The sequence below is a fragment of the Centroberyx affinis genome, unplaced genomic scaffold, assembly GCF_046629955.1.
Source record: "Centroberyx affinis isolate AG114_WGS23_722 - 3 ecotype Tasmania unplaced genomic scaffold, CSIRO-AGI_Caff_v1 ptg002833l_1, whole genome shotgun sequence".
NCBI classification, from domain to species: domain Eukaryota; kingdom Metazoa; phylum Chordata; class Actinopteri; order Beryciformes; family Berycidae; genus Centroberyx; species Centroberyx affinis.
The window spans coordinates 28,961-48,021 of NW_027280975.1; the positions used below are offsets into that span (position 1 = coordinate 28,961).

At 41.9% G+C, this 19,061-nt stretch overlaps 1 protein-coding gene across 1 annotated transcript in view; it reads right to left on the bottom strand.

Moving 5' to 3' along the window:
• The window catches only part of tmeff1b (transmembrane protein with EGF-like and two follistatin-like domains 1b), a 61,203-nt gene that overhangs the window by 17,068 nt on the left and 25,074 nt on the right, over positions 1-19,061 (bottom strand). The window contains exons 5-6 of the mRNA XM_071536146.1: positions 7,015-7,111; positions 5,232-5,380 (exon numbers count right to left, since the gene is read on the bottom strand). Of these exons, the coding sequence (XP_071392247.1) occupies positions 5,232-5,380; positions 7,015-7,111 (246 nt within the window). The remainder of the gene's footprint in view (positions 1-5,231; positions 5,381-7,014; positions 7,112-19,061) is intronic.

A 19,061-nucleotide genomic window follows, 5' to 3' on the forward strand; every position in this document is an offset into this window, starting at 1 on the left:
GATGTATTATTATAGATTACTGTAAGCCACCCAGCAGTATATAAAGTAGTGGAAATCAGCCCCACCTTTTCCAGCTGCAACATTAAAGTGATGCTTACACATTAATGCATCAATAATTATAATTCAATAATATAATATATACTGTATTATTCTGAAATGGGCCATTCTGCATAATGAGTACTTTTACTTTTGCTGCTTTAAGTACATTTTGATGCTAATACTTTTGTACTTTGTAACATTTTGAATGCAGGACTTTCACTTGTAACAGAGTATTTTTATACTGTGGTATTTCTACTTTTACTTAAGTAAAAGATCTGAGTACTTCTTCCACCACTGTGCCAGTCTCATCTCTCACACATGCTCACTCATCATTTCCTTGCTGTCTTTTCCCGGGCCGTCAATTGAGATATCAGCTGTCCACATCAGCTGGTCACATCTATCCAATAGCACACCTCCATTGTTAGCCTATCATCTTGCTGCTGTCTTTTTAAATATGTTTCTCTCTCTGCTTTAGTCCGTTCATGCTGCTGTTATGCTGCTCAGGGCCGGTGCCCCTCCATTACAAAATCTCCCTGTAGAGTCAAAGCACCAAAGACTTTCTTGTCAAGTCTTAATTTTCACTATATCAACTGTTATAATAAACAATTATCTTTACTTCATTCACTTGTCTCTCCTGATTGAAATGAATATGTGCATTTTAAACTACGTATAACGTGCATTTTGTATATTTCTGTCTATTCATATTGTCGGCCTATGATGCCATGATGTGATCATGTATGATGCTTTATTCAATGAGTGATGTCAGTCTGTAGTGTGACCTGATTGGTCCACGTGGGTCAACCAACCTATTTAAGATGGTCTCTCCTTTTGTCTTGTAAAATAACCTGATGAAGGTCTGTGTACCGAAACGGCCCATGGTCTTCTCCTGCCCACCTGTCCATCTACAGGTGTGCAAAGGTTCTGCTCCTTGATGTTGTGTAGGGCTGGACCCGAATATTCGACTATTCGGATATTCGTTCGTTGGGTAGGTATTCGGTTTTCAATTTTGGGATTCGGATATTCGTTTTTTTAAATTTAATTTTATATGTAATCCGTAAACCGGTTGCCATTGACGCTACGAAGCAGTTTCTTTTTTTTTTTTAACTTTCATTCAAATGTCAGTCACATTTGCTGATCGCCATGGTGGCACAGAGAAAAAAGTACGACCTGAAATTCAAGCGATCAGTTTCAAATTTGCTGAACAAAACTCAGGAGAAGCAGCAGCAAGACATTTCTCCGTTGATCTTTTTTTTAAAATCTTTTTTCTAAGGTAGGCTACCGGTATTTTGATACGGGGCTCTCTCTCTCTCTCTCTGCGCTTTAGAACGTAACCGCTGTGAAACAATCAGAAAATAACGTTTTAATTCTCTGATTCAACGGCTTTCTCGCTATTACCGCTCCCTCTCTTCATTCACTTTCTAGCTCGCTCGACCATCTCTCTCTCTCTCTCTCTAGCTCGCTCGACCATCTCTCTCTCTCTCTCTCTCTCTCTCTCTCTCTCTCTCTTAATTGAAGTTATATGTATGTTAAGTATGTTTTCAGCGCTGTGTTTTTGTGAGGAGGAACTGTGACTATGTGTGAACTTTGTCGGGTGAACTGTTACCCGTGTATGGAAAGCCAAGCAGTTTGAAGGTGCGTGACTCTTAACCCCCCCCCCCCCCCCCCCCCCCCGCTGCGGCCGAAGCTTCGAATATTCGCTGTTGATTACTACCGAAGCTCCGAAGCCCAAAAAATGGTATTCGGGACAGCCCTAATGTTGTGAGTCCACACCAAGCCTTCTGGGTGTGTCACACGGTGCGTTTTGGTTGTTTTTTTTTGTACTTTTCTTCTCTGTGTTTCTTCCTGTGCTGCCCGGTTCACCCGTGTCTCCGTTTGTCATCTTGATTTGTTTTTGTGTTTTTTTTCTTTTTCCCTTGGAGTTTGTCTCACCCACACAGTCTGGATCTCTCCTTTCCCCAGTTTTTATTGTTTATATGTCAAAAAAATAAACTAAAGCCAAACCTTAACATGGTGCATAGAACTTTTCTTCTCTCTGTGGGCTTTTGCTAAATCATCTGTATGGAGATGTAACAGGTCATTTATTTCTTTTTATGTTTTATTATTATCCTTACTCACCTATTTTATCTTTCTTTCTTTCATTTTATGAGCTGATAATGTCATTTTACCCTTCAAATTATATATTGTCTGTGTTTTATGTGAAGCACATTGAATTTGCCTTGTTTTATGGAAATTACAATCTCCACTCTCAGGACATTTTGTGATTTGCTGTTCCCAAAGTCTGAACTGAACTGGGAAAGAAAGCTTTTAGGTTTTCTGCACCGACTGCATGAAACAATCTACGGTCTGATATTAAACTTCAAAACTTAGTAACCCTGAATGATTTTAAAGCTATGGTGAAATCTATTGAAACCAGGTTGTCTGTGTGCAAATGTTCTATCTGATCATTTTAATGTTACTCAAATCTATGTGTTTTCTATGTGTTTTTTATGTTAATTTTTTGTTTGAAACTTTGTGGTTGCTGCTATTCTTGGCCAGGTCTCCCTTGTAAAAGAGATCCTTGAACCCAGTGGGACAAAGCTGGTTAAATAAAGGCTAAATAAAAAAAAAAAAAAAAGTATGAAATGTGCTGTATAAATAAAGTTTGCCTTGGCTTGCCTAGAGAAATAACCCAGCACAATGGAAGTGACACTAGCCTGTTATTCAGTGTAAATAGACTTTACTCTGGAATCTCATGATATTCAAAAGACGGTCCTGTTGAATATTTTCCCCCGTTTCAGCCTCGCAGAAACGGTTTTGACCTTTGACCCCTGAGCGAATCTGCAGCGGCCTTGTCGACTCGTGTACCAGAGAGATAAATCTCCAACCGATGCCTCTATCTCTGTCTTATTGAATCAGAATCGGAATATCCCATCGTCTCGGGCTTGTTGAGCCTCAGAAAACGGCCGCCATAACCTTGGTGAATTATGAAAGAGGCCCATTCCAACCCAGTAAACTGCCCTATAAATGAAAACCACTTGATAGACCTTGTGAGACGCAGAATGGCTCTTCAGTCGGCCCGCTCATATTTCTCTCCGGTGGAAGTGGAGGACTGCAGGTCGCTCTGTTGCTCTTGGACTGCTGTGGCTGTCTGAAAGTGTTGTTATATTTTCACAATTTTGGCATTTAGACAAAACTCTTATCCAGAGCAATTTACAATGAGGAAGTGGAGATTCAGAGTCTCGCCGGGTCCCACTGCTGCAGACTGGCATGGGGGATCCAACTTGGGATTTTTAGATTACAGAACACTTTCACTAGCCACCAGCCCATTTGTTATTCCTGTATTTTGGGAATCCGGAACACAATCTAGTCTTAAACTAGACTGGGAAAACAGCAAGTCCCACCTTTTTAGTGTATTAATGTGTAGCAGTGTTTCTGTTTTGTGTCATGTATTTTGTCTTGATTCGTTTTTATCATTGTTCAGTACCTTTTCTAGCTAGCATTTTTAATGTGCAGCATTGTTTCTGTCTGTTTTGAGTCATGAAATTTGACATTGATATTGCATTTTATCGGAGTACAGCACCTTGTCACTTCTGTTTTGAAGGCCGCTTTATAAATAAAGGTATTAAAGTTTTTCCCCCAGATGTTTCCCAGGCGCCGTAAAGCTTCCTATAAAACACAGAGGTTATTCTTTCACCTTCAACATTATTAATTTCGACAAAGATCGTTAATAAAATCTGAACCTGTGACTGTGACATTACATGGTCTGTTCCTCAGCTCGTTGATCCACTGAACGGTGTTGGTTCTTTAAGTCTCCCCCTCAGCTGTGTGTGTTGTGAACACTGCTGACTGCACACCAACTGTGACCATTTCATCTCCTCCATAAATCACCTTAATTATTGAAATCATGTAAGACCAATTAATGTGCCTAATTACCAACGTTCTCGATTAGGGAATTAATGCACAAACCAAGCATGTAGTTTGCTTCCTCGGGAGCTGCGTTCTGATTGGATTAAATGAGACAGTAATCCACACCTTGTTACATGTTCTGTTACACCACCAGAAGCAGAATTATATGGTCAGAACTGCTGGTTTACCTCTGTGCAGTCTGTCTCGCTCACAAACAGCACAGATCAGTTGCATCACAAATCTCCCAGCAACCACATCTTTCCATCATGGAGGAACACTGGAGAACCGGCTGCATGCAAATAAAATCTAAATCTGCACCAAGCAGCTAGAAGCAGAGAGCAGCTGAGTCAGCTTGTTGTGGTGTGGCTGTAGATCCATTCAGTAACGTTCTCAGTAAAAGTGAATAGTGTGATAAGGTGGATTTGTTTCCAAATGTAGGTTACTGTGACACAGTAAACTGTCTTGTCTTTAGCCCTAGTCTCTACTCCAAAACATGAAGAGTTGTAGCTTGAGAAGAGTCAGCTCAGTTAACCTGAACAAACTGTTAGCTAGCTAACTAGCCAGCAAACACACTGATGTTAATGTGAACACGCTAACGCTAGCTGCTACTAGCTACGTTAGCTAGTGTGCTAATCAGATGTGTTAACAACAAGACAGTGATGGTTAGCTGACCAGATACTATGGTTAGCTAGCTAACAAGCTGACATTATCTAAACACTAAATCAATCAGATGGATCAGTGATGAAATGATCAGTTCAGTCAGAAACAGAAAGACAGATATTAACCGTGTCTGCTGAGACCATTTCCCACCATACCAACACCAGAATTTCATCTTAGCAAATTGAGCAAATCACAGTTTGGGGGAAGAGCCCCATTCTGAGATTTAGGATAAGACAGGTGATTTTTAGGGTGTTTTCTCATATAGTTCTTTTTTAAAAGGAACCAAATGCAGTCCTTTTTAAGTGAACCAAAAGTGAACCAGCTGCATATGAACAAGTCCTGTTCACAATGTAAGTGGACTCTGCTCTCTTTTCAATGGGAATCAGGGGGCAAAATGTACTTCGGTTTGTTTTAGAGGTCCGAGTTTATTCGGCATGTTCACATGTGCACAAGAAATTGCTGAGTCATTGGACTGATCCCACTTGAGAGGCTGAAACGGACCAAGTGCGAAAACACCCTTACATAAAAGTCTTGTCTCTAGTGCAGCTTTAACATTCCCATGAAGCTCATGTTTGTCCTGAGTGTATCAGAGCAGCCTGCCGCCTCCCAGCCATGTGTTTCATGAAGCTCTGACAGCTCGGTCTTACCTGGGCACCTTCCCAGGTGTTTGACGTCTATCTGCTCCTGCTTCATGCAGGACGCCTCTCGGACCAGACAGGGGTTGTTGTACGAGGTCCCGTCGGTGGCACACACGGGGTTTTCGTTGTGGCCGCTGCAGTCGATGTTACATATGCACCTGAGGAGAGGAGTATCGTTTTTAAGAGTGCAAAGACTGGGGAAATAAGCAGGGAAAATGAATGTACTGAGCCTTCATTCAGCAGCCACAATGAGCTGGTTTCTCCCAGACAGCATTCATCATCAGCAGCACCAGACCATTAGCTGACGAAGGCTGTGCAGCTGAAACACGTTCAGAATGACTTCCGAATAAAAGACACAGGTCGTTCATTTTTACCCAGAGATTTTCCAGAGATGATTTTTATTGTGTTTTTGACTTTATTACACACTCCACAGCATCTGATCCAGCCTGAGAGGAAAGAGGCGGCTGGACACATTGGCTCCCTGTACATCCCTTTTAACTTATAAAATATTACACGGACTTGCACCATCCTACTTATCACCTCTAGTCACTCCTCATATACCTGTTAGGGCTCTACGATCACAAAATGCCGGTCTCCTGACTATTCCAAAAATAAATAAAACCTCAGTAGGTGGCAGGGCCCCTCTTCTCTGGAATCGCCTTCCTATCCAAATTCGAGAGGCTAGCTCTGTTGACTCAAAATTCAAAAGTAAACTCAGCACACATCTATTCGCATTAGCCTTCAACCTCATTTAGTCTGCCCTAAATACTAAACTACGGTTATCCATCTTATATTCAGTTTTATGTGCGCATGGTTACGTATCTGTACTGTATGTTACACATTTTTGTGTTTTCATCTGTATCCAGGTATGAATGTACGGGAGTTTTATGTGCATATTGTGTATTGTTGTATTTTACCTCACTTTTTATATTTTTTCAATATTTCAAATATTTTGTTTATAATGTTTTATATGTAGTTTATCTCACTTTGTACATTTTTATATATTTTGCTAATGTTGCTCATTATTAGTTTTATTTTATGTACAGCCCTTTGAGACATATTTTGTGATATCGGGCAAGTCAAATTTTTATTTTTAGTGAAAGTTTTTCTTATTGACCCATGGCCAAAGCCTTTCCCAAACTTTAACCAAGTTGTTTTTAGTTGCCTAAATTTAACCTGCTGACGATTAGACTCTGGGGGCGGCGGCCAATATTTGGGGGTTTCCGGTGCAGCCAGCGGACATCCGGGCCAAGACTTCCTCTTCCATGCCCCGGTCATCGTTTACAGTCCAGACTTGAGATGTGAGAATGGAGTCGGAGTTGAGAGACGACGTCTCATATGCAGATATCTGTTTATAGAGATTAGCCCAAATGTCGTCTGGACCTGAAACACCTACAGAAAGTATCGATGTTTGTGTATTTTGTTTGTTTGTATCCGTTCTCGTGTCTCAAGTTGCTAATCGGACTGTAAACAATGACCGGCGCACGGAAGAGGAAGTCTTGGCCCGGATGTCCGCTGGCTACACCGGAAACCCCCAAATATTGGCCGCCGCCCCCAGAGTCTAATCTGTCCGATAGACGATGGGTTCAGAGATTGGTGGTCGAGGAACGTAATTTTTCACATAATTCCTGTCTACATCTGCGTTTCAGAGTCTGTGCCCGTTTCACGACTTTTTATAATTTCATGTTGGACCGGGTGAATCCAGGTTCATCATGGTGTCATCGAGTGGATTCCTCTGGTGAACTGAGGAAGCTGTTGGCTGTGAAAACAACATCGTAAGGCAGCAGCTCACCAGACGTCTTCTGAGTCTTCATCACACTCCGCTCCGTATTTACACGTTCCACACTTGGTGAACTTCTTCCCAACATCAGAGCCTGAACCCTCGTATTCTGGAAGAGAGACAGATAGACAGTGTTAATAGGACTGTTAGACTGTTATTATGAATGTTAGACAGTGTTAATAGTACTGTTCATAGTACATAGATAGCGGTACTATAAGTGTTATTTGTCTGTGTAATGAGTATTAAGTCATGATGAGTCATATCTTGTGTAACTGTTGGGGTTTTTGTGTCTTTATTAGGAATTTGAGAGCAGATATGCTTGCGCAGATGATTTCACAAAATTCAATTTTTCTATTTTTGTAACAATCCCGCCCATCTGTAAGTGGATTGATAAGAGAAATCATGTCCACAGTTCTTATTGATTGATTGATTGATCTTTTCTTTTTCTTCTTCTATTATTCTAGATCTTACTGAGTTTGGCACATTGCTGCTCGTCAGGCAGTTTGTCAAGCAGTTTTTTTTCACATTCTTCAAAAATGAAATTGTAGGACGTCAAATGGAGTGATTTTTCCTTTGATCCTCTTACTTTGCTTTTTCCAAGTACATGAATAACATTAAACCTCCAAACCGCTGTGAGGCATTCAGAGGTTTGTCAGGTTTCCAGTTAAATAGGATTCTAGCTGTTAGGTTTCTGGAGCGGGAACCGGCTCTCCTGACAGGCAGAGGTGTGTATGTATATGATGTCATGTGAGACGGGCCTCTTATGTGATATTATTCATTCATTTGCTGTTACAGAGACAGAATTACACTACCAGTCAAAAGATTGGACACGCATTTTTCTTTATTTTTACTATTTTCCACATTTTAGAATAACAGTAAAGACATCACAACTATGAAATAACATAAATGGAATTATGCAGTGACCAAAAAAGTGTTAAACAAATCAAAACTATCTTATATTTTAGATTCTTTGCTTTGATGGAAAGGCAAAGGCTTTGGAAAGAAATTCACACATAGGATCAACTTCACTATTTGTATTTGTCTAAGAAACTCATTTCAAGCATTTAAGCAGAAGCCTGTAGATCAGAAAGGCTTTAAGAGAATGAGAAACACAGAACATTCAGTCAGGTGTCCAGACTGTGGACTGGTAGTTTAGTAGAAATCGGACTGATCCTTTTTGAAGGACAGTTGGTAATTAAGTCCTTATCTGACAAAACTACACCACTTTATCAGACTGGATCATATACTGAATTGGCATTTTCCCCCCCAGAATGGATATAAAATGTAATGTTTTGTAAATTAAAGGTGGGGTATCATTTGCTTTTTCAGCAATTTTATATAATTACCTGGTGTCTATAAAATACATCTGTTAAGGTTTTTTTTCAGTAAAAATCGTTTAGTTACAGCTTTAGCTATTCACTTCCCAGTGTTAGTTTCCCACCTACAAGAAAATAGGTCGTTTTACATTATGCTAATGCTCCACTGCTCTGATTGGCTGGCCATTCTGGAAGGCCCGCCCTCCTCTTAGTACTGATTGGTCGATTTCGGACAGTCCGGTATCTACATAGAAACTGGAGCAAAATCTGACTGGCTTGTACAAGGGGTCGTGTTTTATATTTGGTAACTGTGGGGAAACGGCAGAGTAACATGATTTAATTTTTTTACTGCGATTACTTCACACCTCCAAGTCCCAAAATCACCAGAAATACTAAGAATTGTCACATCCTGTAATGCTTCAAATTACATTGTGAGATCCATAGACAGTGTTTGGAGAAATTAATCCAGTCAGTTAAGGTGTTTCTATCTTTCAAAAAGCAACATAATTTGTTTTCATCATGTAGGAAAGCTGGGTGTGACTTTCTTCAGATGGAGAATATCTCATTTTGGAATGAAACTCTTCAAGCGACGCTAAATCCCCACTGAGATTCGATTTGTAACTTGAGATCTGAGCACAGTGCGACTTCTGAAGAGGATTTCTAATTGACTGTAGTGTTTGATTTGCTTCTTGACAGCTTTGAGTTACGTGCACAAAATGCCAGTTAGTAAAAAACTGTTGGTAACACTTTACAATGGAAAAGGACTGTACGTTCACACTAATATTATATTGGCACCCAATAAAACTTTACATTGTATTGTAAATAATTACAGTACTGTTCAAAAGTCTTAGGTACCTTATATTTTATATACATTTTGTCTTAGATGTTTATTTGTTTTCTGCATCAGAGTGTCAGTAGACTGCTCTTTATAGTCAATTTATTTATATTTAGACACTTTTCATTTCATTATTTTTGAAAGCAAACTTGAGCTAACTAAACTTTTTCACAGTACTGTCTGTATTAAGGAGATTTTCATTAAAAAACTTAAGAGTATTATTCTGCAGTTACAATACTTCTCAGTGGGATAATAAAAGGAATATATATATATACAGGAATAAGGCCATTGTACAGTAAAATATCAAAATATCTGTGTTATGCTCAGCTTTGAGAGAGATCTTAGGATATGAAATCCCCATTGTATGGTTTTATACCTCAGTGTAATATCAGAGGATGTGGTGTTAAAATGTGACTGGTAACTTTGTAAGATTTTACTTGTTGCTGTTAAAAAAGCAATCACCAGAAACCGGTACCAAACTGAAGCCCCTGGTCTTGAACAGTGGATGGACATTGTAAGGGAAATATTTGCTATGGAAAAAATCCTAAAGACTCTGGAGGATTTATTCCATAGAAAATGGGACAAATGGAAAATCTGCATCACAAACAGAGAGGACACTGCCAACTCTTGATATGAATAAAAATGGTTGAAACGCACCAGATAGCTATGATAGCTATGAAATATGAACCCCATGCCGTTTAATGTTCGCTGTTAACTTTTGTACGATACAATTCCCAATAAAAAAAATACTGTAAGTGACAAAATGTCTGTGCTCCGATTCATCGGCTCTGAGCCACTCTGCCTCCACTGTGATTACTCTTCACTCTTTGGACTTTTTTTTAATCTCTTTTTTTTCTAATTTCACCTCGTTGTCACACCTGCACTCGGCTCCGCTTCCCTAACCTGTTTTTCATCCCACAGTAACATCATCTATTATTCTTTCTTTTTCTTTTTTTTTTTCCACCTCTTTCCAGAACATTGACTTGGCAGTGATTTCATTTCCAAAAAAAAACAAAAAAAAAACACATCCAGCTCGCGTTCCCCCGGTGTGCAGTTTGGTTCCGCTGAGCGTTTGAACAGATCCGCCTCCGAACAAACGGCTCTATTAGACAAGGCTGAACGTGTAAAGAGATTTCTGAAGCGTGTCAGCCGAGCAGAAACAGAACCACACATTATGATCGTTATTATTATCGCCATTAGAGGGGACGCGTTTAATACAATCTAGCATGAGAGCATCCATTTTCCGACGGCGAGCACTCAGCGAGAGGAAGGCGGCAACAACCTCAAATCAAATATCAAAGAGCTGCAGGGATTATCCATGCACAAATGACTGGGTGCCTTTCATCAAGGGGCCATTTCATGATTCATCAAGTGTAATTTCATAATGTAATAGAGAAAAAGCACACTCCTATCAAGGGGATTGCAATTAATCCACATCAAATGACATGAAATATAATGGCCAGCCTGCACACTGCAAAAAATGGTCGATAAATCTTGTATTCAGCCTTTAAAAAGTGAAGCAAAATCTTCCAGCGGGGTGAGATGGAGATAAAGTCCCTTGTTTCCGTTTGCAGTTTCACTTGTTTGAGGATTTTTCTTCTAAGCAAGTAACAATTTGTTGAATTAAGGCATAAATAATGTCTTTGAAACAAGTGGAGCTGCATAAGAATGAAGTGAGGAGGAGATATATCTCACCTCATTGCCAGATTTCCACTCACTTGTTTTAAGAAAAATACGACTTTAAGAGCAACAACATGATTAAATGACTTGTGAGGATGGACATTTGTTGCAGTGTGTGTGTGTGTGTGAGTGTGTGTGTCTGTTAGCACGCTGTCTGACAGATTGGCCTGCTGTGTGTGGATGTATTGGACATGGAGGCAGCTGATGGATCGATGAGTTTCTCTCTGCTCGGCTCGCAGCGGGCCGGCCGGGGCCACGCAGCGTCGGGCTGGTCATGACAGAAGCCTACAGCTGACTCTACTGATCTGACATGGACTGGACTGTATATGATGCTATGTGAAGCCTTTGAGACATGCTTCTGATAAAGGGCTGTATACATAAACAAGACTAGATCTGGACCTCCCAGTGTGAAAATCAAGATTCACTTTTGGGAGCGAAAAAAGAAAAATGACTCTTTGACCTTGCTATCTAATCTTCCATGTCGTAATATACACCTATTTAACAATACATTTATATTTTCCTGTATTTTTAGATCAAAATCCCATTACATTCACCTCCTGGAAAACATTTTTGTGCATTTTTAGTGATTACTTCATGCCGTACCAGGAGGCGTAAATAAAACAGTCCCGCCCCTCCACCCCCTCTTCCCTCCCTGTGATATTAAGGATTCAAGATGCTCTCAAAATGCTGTTTCATTGTGACTTTGAAGATCTACTGATGCTTTGCTTGTCTTGTTATGGGACTGCCAGTCCGGGTCAGGACTCTCTACACCAGCCGCTCCCAAACTGTTTCATGTCAACAAGCTCCAGATCAATAAGCATTAGAGCTGATAGAGATTTTGTCCCAGGGACCCCATCGGAGAAAAGTCTTGCTGTCTGTCTCTACTGTAGGGGAGGAGATAAGTGAATGGAATAAGAGTCAAATTAAACTCTTACTCATTTTGCTGGGGACCCACTGGAACCCCCTCAAGAACTCCTGTTCAGATCAGGTCTTTATTGTCCCACAAGGGGAAATTCATTTTGCAGCAACCACTCAAGAACTCCTGGAACCCCTCAAGGACCCCTGGAACCCCAACTCAATAACTCCTGGAACCCCCTCAAGAACTCCTGGAACCCCCTCAAGGGCCCCTGAAATCCCCTCAAGAACTCCTGGAACCCCTCAAGAACTCCTGGAACCCCCTCAAGGAGAAAGAGTCAAATTAAACTATTCCTCATTTTGTTGGGGACCCACTGGAACCCCCCAAGAACTCCTGGAACCCCCTCAAGAACTCCTGAAATCCCCTCAAGAACTCCTGCAACCCCCACAAGAACTCCTGGAACCCCCTCAATGACCCCTGTAACCCCTCAAGAACTCCTGGAACCCCCTCAAAGAGCCCTGAAATCCCCACAAGAACCCCTGGAACCCCCTCAAGAACCCCTGGAACCCCCTCAAGGAGAAAGAGTCAAATTAAACTATTCCTCATTTTGCTGGGGACCCACTGGAACCCCCCCAAGAACTTCAAGGACCACTGGAACCCCCTCAAGGACCCCTGGAACCCCCTCAAGAACTCCTGGAACCCCCTCCAGAACTCCTATTCAGTTCAGGTCTTTATTGTCCCACAAGGCGAAATTCATTTTGCAGCAATACACAATAACAACAGTAAGAACACAATGCCTGGAACCCCCTCAAGGACCCCCTGGAACCTCTCAGGGACCTCAAGGACCACTGGAGCCCCCTTGAGAACCCCTGGAACCTGGAATCTAGAACGCACTGTACCTGCTGCAGTTATCTTTATCCCTCAGATGGGTCTAACTGATGCACATACATTCACCTGCGTATCGTTATTCGATTCTTTTACATATATTATCTTTGTGCCAGTTGCCGGTAATTGGCTCGCCTCCATGAAACACAAGCCTGAATTACAAACAACCTCAGCCTGGAAGGAAACCTTTGACACCAGGATCCATTTCTGTGACAACTCGCAGGCTGTGTGTTCCTTCACGCTGTGAGCCAAATCTTTTCCTCTGGATTCACTCTGACATTATCACAGTATGACTTTCCCCCCGACAGGAACGTTTATTCCTGCTCTCCGAGGCTGAAGCTAGCGGCAGAGACTTCAAACACGCAGCGCCGGCGATTCGCAGGATAACGGCCGGCGGATCGTTCTCCCTCTCTACACGAGGACGTTTTCCCCGAGAATCACCTCATTTCAGATAACCGGCCTGGCAGAGCGGGACGCGCGGGTGTTTTACTCCGCTGTGGGATCTCGTCGTTGCATCATTTCGATCATTTCAATTACAAACGGAGCGTGTTTTGCTCGGAGCCGTTTGCTGCCTGTGAAGCGCGATGCTTGTGGCTCAGCGCAAATTATTTCATGGAAACGCAGCCTCTTCTTCTTCTTCTTCTTCTTCTTCTTCTTCCCTGGAGTCTCTTCCCTCCCCCTGCACAACGCTAGCAGTGTGTGAGTGTGTGTGACAAAGCACTGACAACACAACACACAAAGCTGGAGAAACACACACGGACACACACACACACACACACAGCAGCAAGCAACGAGGCATTGAGGCATTGAGAGAATTGTGCAAATATACTGTAAGAGTTGCAATAACACACACACACACACACACACACACACACACACACACACAGTCACCAAAGCACACGGATACAGTGCACATGCACATACACACAGAAAAACACACTTGAAAGGCCAGTGGATTTTGAGGGCTAAGAGAAGGCTAATGAGTTGTCAATTGAAAGGGATGAATATAATTATAACTGCTATTTTCTCTATTAATTTTGAAAATCTAATAATTTGAGGAAAAGTCATGCAGGGACATCTGGAAAGCTGAGATATTTCAGTTCTGAATTTCAAAACAGACGTCAGCTGTCCACAGCTTGGCCTTTCTGGTGGAGCATTTTTGGAGCATTTATACAACACTGCAGCAGCTCAGTCACTCTCTCTCACACACACACACACACACACACACACACACACACACACACACACACACAACAGTGTCCTGCTGTAGCCATCAGATAGAGTCTCATACAGAGCTCCATCTCCAACAAAACCAACCCACTGCTGCTGAAACATCGCTGTTCCTATTTTCTTCCTTGAGCTGAATGTTTCCCTGGTTGTTTATGTGTTGAGCGAGTTTCATAACCCTTATGTCGTATTCACTCAGGACCAGTATAATGAAGTGACCTCGTATAATAAATGAATTACCCACAACCCTCTGTGTTTCCTGAAACACATTCACACAGGATAATGAAATCCGCTGAAATCACCGCTGCCCTGGACACTATGGTATAAGGTCAAGATTTTACAATTCGTCACTTTCTGATTTAGCAAAGCAAAACTTGAAGTTTGTGCTGAAAATGCATCAAAACCTTCCTCTAGATTCCACACTGCGTCCATTTTTCATGACAGGAGCGAGCTTGAAATCGCACGTCTGGAAAAGGAAGAAGATCGCGTGACAAAAACAAATTACGATAGAGTGTGTGGGAATTTTTACTTTACAAATTATAGACTATATAATTATAGATTATATAGTTGTAAATCACGGCTGATCTCCGCAAAATCACTAGACATTCCCAGGTAATATTAGTGCTGTGCAAGTAGGGCTTTAAACCCTTGAAACCTGTTAAAAACCGATTAGAAAATTTCAAAAATTCAGGCGCTTCAATGAGAAAATAATCATTTTTTAATTCTGGAAACATATACTTCTTGCAGGTAGATGGTTTTTATCCAGCAAGAGTGTCATACGTGTTTGTAGAGAGAAAAACCAACAGCCGACACACACACACACACACACACACACACGCACAGATACACACAGCTCAAACACGTCTGAGCTCAAATCAACGTTAATAATTTATCCGTGCGGCCCGGCCGGTCGCCTGCGGGGGAATTACCGGATCGCCGACTCAGCCGAAGCCGGCCCGCATGCAGATGGCGGAGACGCCGTTCTCCCCGGTGGCCTCCTCCAATTAAAAAAAACCCCCCCAGCAGCCGCATTAGACAACAAACGCCACGGCCGCCGCACGCAGATGGCCGCGAAATGTCTCCGTTGCCAAAATTAGCGGCGAGGCTTCGCGGGCCGCGTTCAGCTCCGCTCCCGTGAGACAGAGAGGAAATCAATACCTTCATCAGGAGGAAGGGACTGCAGGGACAGAGACGCTCCACCAGGACGTTAACCGAAGACTTAATATTCTTCTGGGCAGGTCAGGGAGACAAAAGGACGGACAGTGAAATGAGAATAAAAGATCCTCAAACGCCGCAGTGTGATCCCTGGAGGTTTGTTCAGCCTCAGCTGGGCTGCAGACAGCTGAAGCTGCTGGTTAAACAACAGAGGGAGAATTAACCTGAGGGATTAACGTTTATATGTTTATGAAACCTTTACGCTCACATGTGCACTACCGGTCACAAGTTTCGACGCACCTAATTGACTGTACGGTACTATGTTTTTCATTATCTTAAAGCAGTGGTTCTCAACGTGGGGTCCGGGGACCACCAGGGGTCCTTGAGGGGGTTCCAGGGGGTCGCCAGCACATTGGTGAATTATTAAACTTCAGCATTATTTCATTTACATTAAGTTAACACAATTAGAGAATGTAGAAGAATGACTGTTTTGATCATAGTTTCTCTGTTATCTCTCTACTTACAATACAGATAGTCATGGAATTCTGGACAAAATCAAATCTGACAATACAAATATTCTCAGATTTGGGTCTGAGAGACAAAATCTCATCAAATGGGAGTCTGTGGCTCTAATGTGGACTACATTAGGGGTCCTTGACATGAAAAATGTTGAGAATCACTGTCTTAAAGCTACACTAAGCGATTTTCCGACCACTAGAGGGCAACAGAAACACATTTGTATATTAGGTCACATGTGTATATTAGGTATATTTTGTAAACACACAGCAAAGCTACTGGGCGACGGAAGCCCTGAAGGACAAACCGTGCATAAAGGCTAATGGCTAAAACGTACCTACAGAGAAATATCTCTGGTTACCAGTCTCACTTTGCCAGATCTTTCTCCTGCTGAAGGTCACATGTCCCACAATGACAAGTGAAGAGGCAGGTAGCAGGTTTACTAGTTTAACAAGTTTACTCGCTCGCTTCATCGATTCTCCATTACTCGGGCCGACTTTGACAACAAGCTTTAGGAAAGAGGAGAAAACAACAACAAGCTGCTGCTGTGTGGCTGTTTGTTTACATCATCACGTCTCAGTGAAATCTCCACGTAGCACACGTTAGCTTCAGGACTGGTTAGAAGGTCTGAAATCGTTTATTGCAGGTTTAAAGCCATTTTGATCTAAAGGTTTCTGCTTAAATGCTTGAAATTAGTTTTTTTTTTGACGTTGATCCTATGTATGAATTTCTTTCCAAAGCCTTTGCCTTTCCATCAAGGCTTGCATATATATAAGACTAGAAAAAAGCATCTTATAAAGGGTAAGAAACATAAACTTAAATGTACGAGCTTTAGTGCGGTTTGCAGAGGTCCACAGGTGTGGAATGAGCTTGATAACACTATAAAAATGTCATTATCTATCAAAAAGAGTTTAAGGCAGCAGTTGCTGCTAAAATATGTTGAAGCTTGAATACCCTGAACGGCTGGGGACTACTCTACTCTGAAATCCATTCAAATTGTTCTGTTACTTCCACTTGCCATATGTCTCTACTTATTGTATCTTACCTATTTAATCAATGTTTAGACTGATGGAATAAATGTCTTAGGACCATGTAGTAGTACTTTTTGGGATCTTAGGTTAGTCTTAGGTGTTTTGTAGGTTGTAAATGTTACTGTATAATACATACACTTTTTCAAATCTAGACGTGTTAGTAAACATTTATTTTAAATACTATCTGCTTAGTGTCTGGGCCCCTATTCTCAAGCTTCAGATAGCTTATCAGGGTGTCCCATTTCACATATCTCCATTATGTCTCATATGATTGTACTTGTATTTTAACTGATTTGTGAATAAACTGAACTGAATACTGAACTGAATACTGAAGGCAAAGGGCAGCTGCTTTAAATGATCTAAAATATAAGATAGTTTTGACTAGTTTTGACACTTTTTTGGTTGCTGCATAATTCCATTTGTTATGTTATGTTATGTTGTTGTTGTTGTTATGTTATCTTATTTCATAGTTGTGATTTCATAGTTGTGATGTCTTTACTGTTATTCTAAATGAAAAATGAAACAAAATAAAGAAAAATGCATGTGTCAAACTGTTGACCGGCAGTGTAAATGTCCCTTGTACCGGCGGGTCGTTCAGTACCAGCCAGAGTCTGCAGGTTTTCACTGCAACCAAACACACAGCAGCTGATGTCACTGGTCAGTTCCTCCTCTCTGGCTGAATGTGTGCTAATCAATGTGAAATCAGCGGAGTCATTCCTATGTTCCCAAGGTCCTATGTTACCAGGGTCCTATGTTCCCCAGCTCTATATAGCACATGATGGGAACCTGAAAAAAATGTTCCCCAGCTCTGTATTTGCTTAATATGGTTAGTTAGGGTTATGGTTATGGTTTAGGGTTAGGTTGGTTGTTGCTCTGAGGGTTAGGGTTAAACATAGGACCCTGGGAACATAGGACCCTGGGAACATAGGACCCTTTGTCATGTTCCCATTATGTGCCATATAGATCTGGGGAACATAGGACCCCGGGAGCATAGGACCCTGGGAACATAGGACCTTGGGAACATAGGATCCTGGGAACTTAGGACCTTGGGAACATAGGACTTTGGGAACATAGGACCCTGGGAACATAGGACCCTGGGAACATAGGATCCTGGGAGCATAGGACCTTGGGAACATAGGACCTTGGGAACTTAGGACCCTGGGAACATAGGACCCTGGGAGCATAGGACCCTGGGAGCATAGGACCCTGGGAACATAGGACCCTGGGAGCATAGGACCCTGGGAGCATAGGACCCTGGGAACATAGGACCCTGGGAACATAGGACTCTGGGAACATAGGACCCTGGGAACATAGGATCCTGGGAACTTAGGACCCTGGGAACATAGGACCTTGGGAACATAGGACCTTGGGAACTTAGGACCCTGGGAACATAGGACCCTGGGAACATAGGATCCTGGAAACTTAGGACCTTGGGAACTTAGGACCCTGGGAGCATAGGACCCTGGGAACATAGGACCCTGGGAGCATAGGACCTTGGGAACATAGGACCCTGGGAACTTAGGACCCTGGGAACATAGGACCCTGGGAACATAGGACCTTGGGAACATAGGACCCTGGGAACATAGGACCCTGGGAACTTAGGACCCTGGGAACATAGATACGCTCCCAAATCAGCTGCCGGTGTGTTTGGTTGCAGTGAAAACCTGCAGACTCTCACGGCTGAGAAACAAACTGCTTTATATTATTCATGTGGAGAATTTATCTCTGCTGTCAGGAAACCCACCTGAGCACTTCACCTGGAGTTTTACTGATAGTTTTTAGATCATCTTTGACAGTTTTTAGATTAAAATGTGACGTGATGTATGATGTTGGGTATTTTGGGTATTTATCTGTCTGCATCATTGTCTGTGCACTGTTGTTTTATTACTAACTTGTCTTGTTCTTTTCACTACATCTCTGTTGCACCTTGAGCCTGGAGAAACAATATTTGGTGTCACTGTGTACAGTCTGTGTATATTTGTATGTATATATATGTAGATTTATGCAGCTGAGATGACAGTAAAGCAGAACTTGAACTTAACTCAGCTGGTTCTTCATGTTTTAACTTCAGCTGAATGAAGCAGATTGTAGTTTTAGCTCTACAGATGTTTCTCACAGGCAGAGCGGCTCTGGAGGCAGAAACGATCTGATTGGTCGAGTTAAACCTCAACCAATGCAGCCGATGCTCTGCATGTTTGTATAACTGAAACTTACATTTTGAATCACATGCTCCTCTATTGGTTGAGAAAATTCTACCCTTCAAAAATGCATTGGATAACCCCAAAAATGCACAGACATCAGGCTGTTCATGACAAGCAGACATTGTGGAGATGCAGTTCCCAGACTTGAATATTATTGAGAATCTGCGGTTAGACCTCAGACATGCAAGACGACCTGAGGATATTTCTGAACTAGAAGCGTTCTGTGAGGAAGAGTGGGAAAAAAAAATCCTACGGCATGAATAAAAAAGACTCTCAGCTCGCTACAAGAAACGTTTGGAGGCTTCGATTTCTGCCAAAGGAGGTGTTACTAAGTTCTGGAACTACATTTTATTTTTC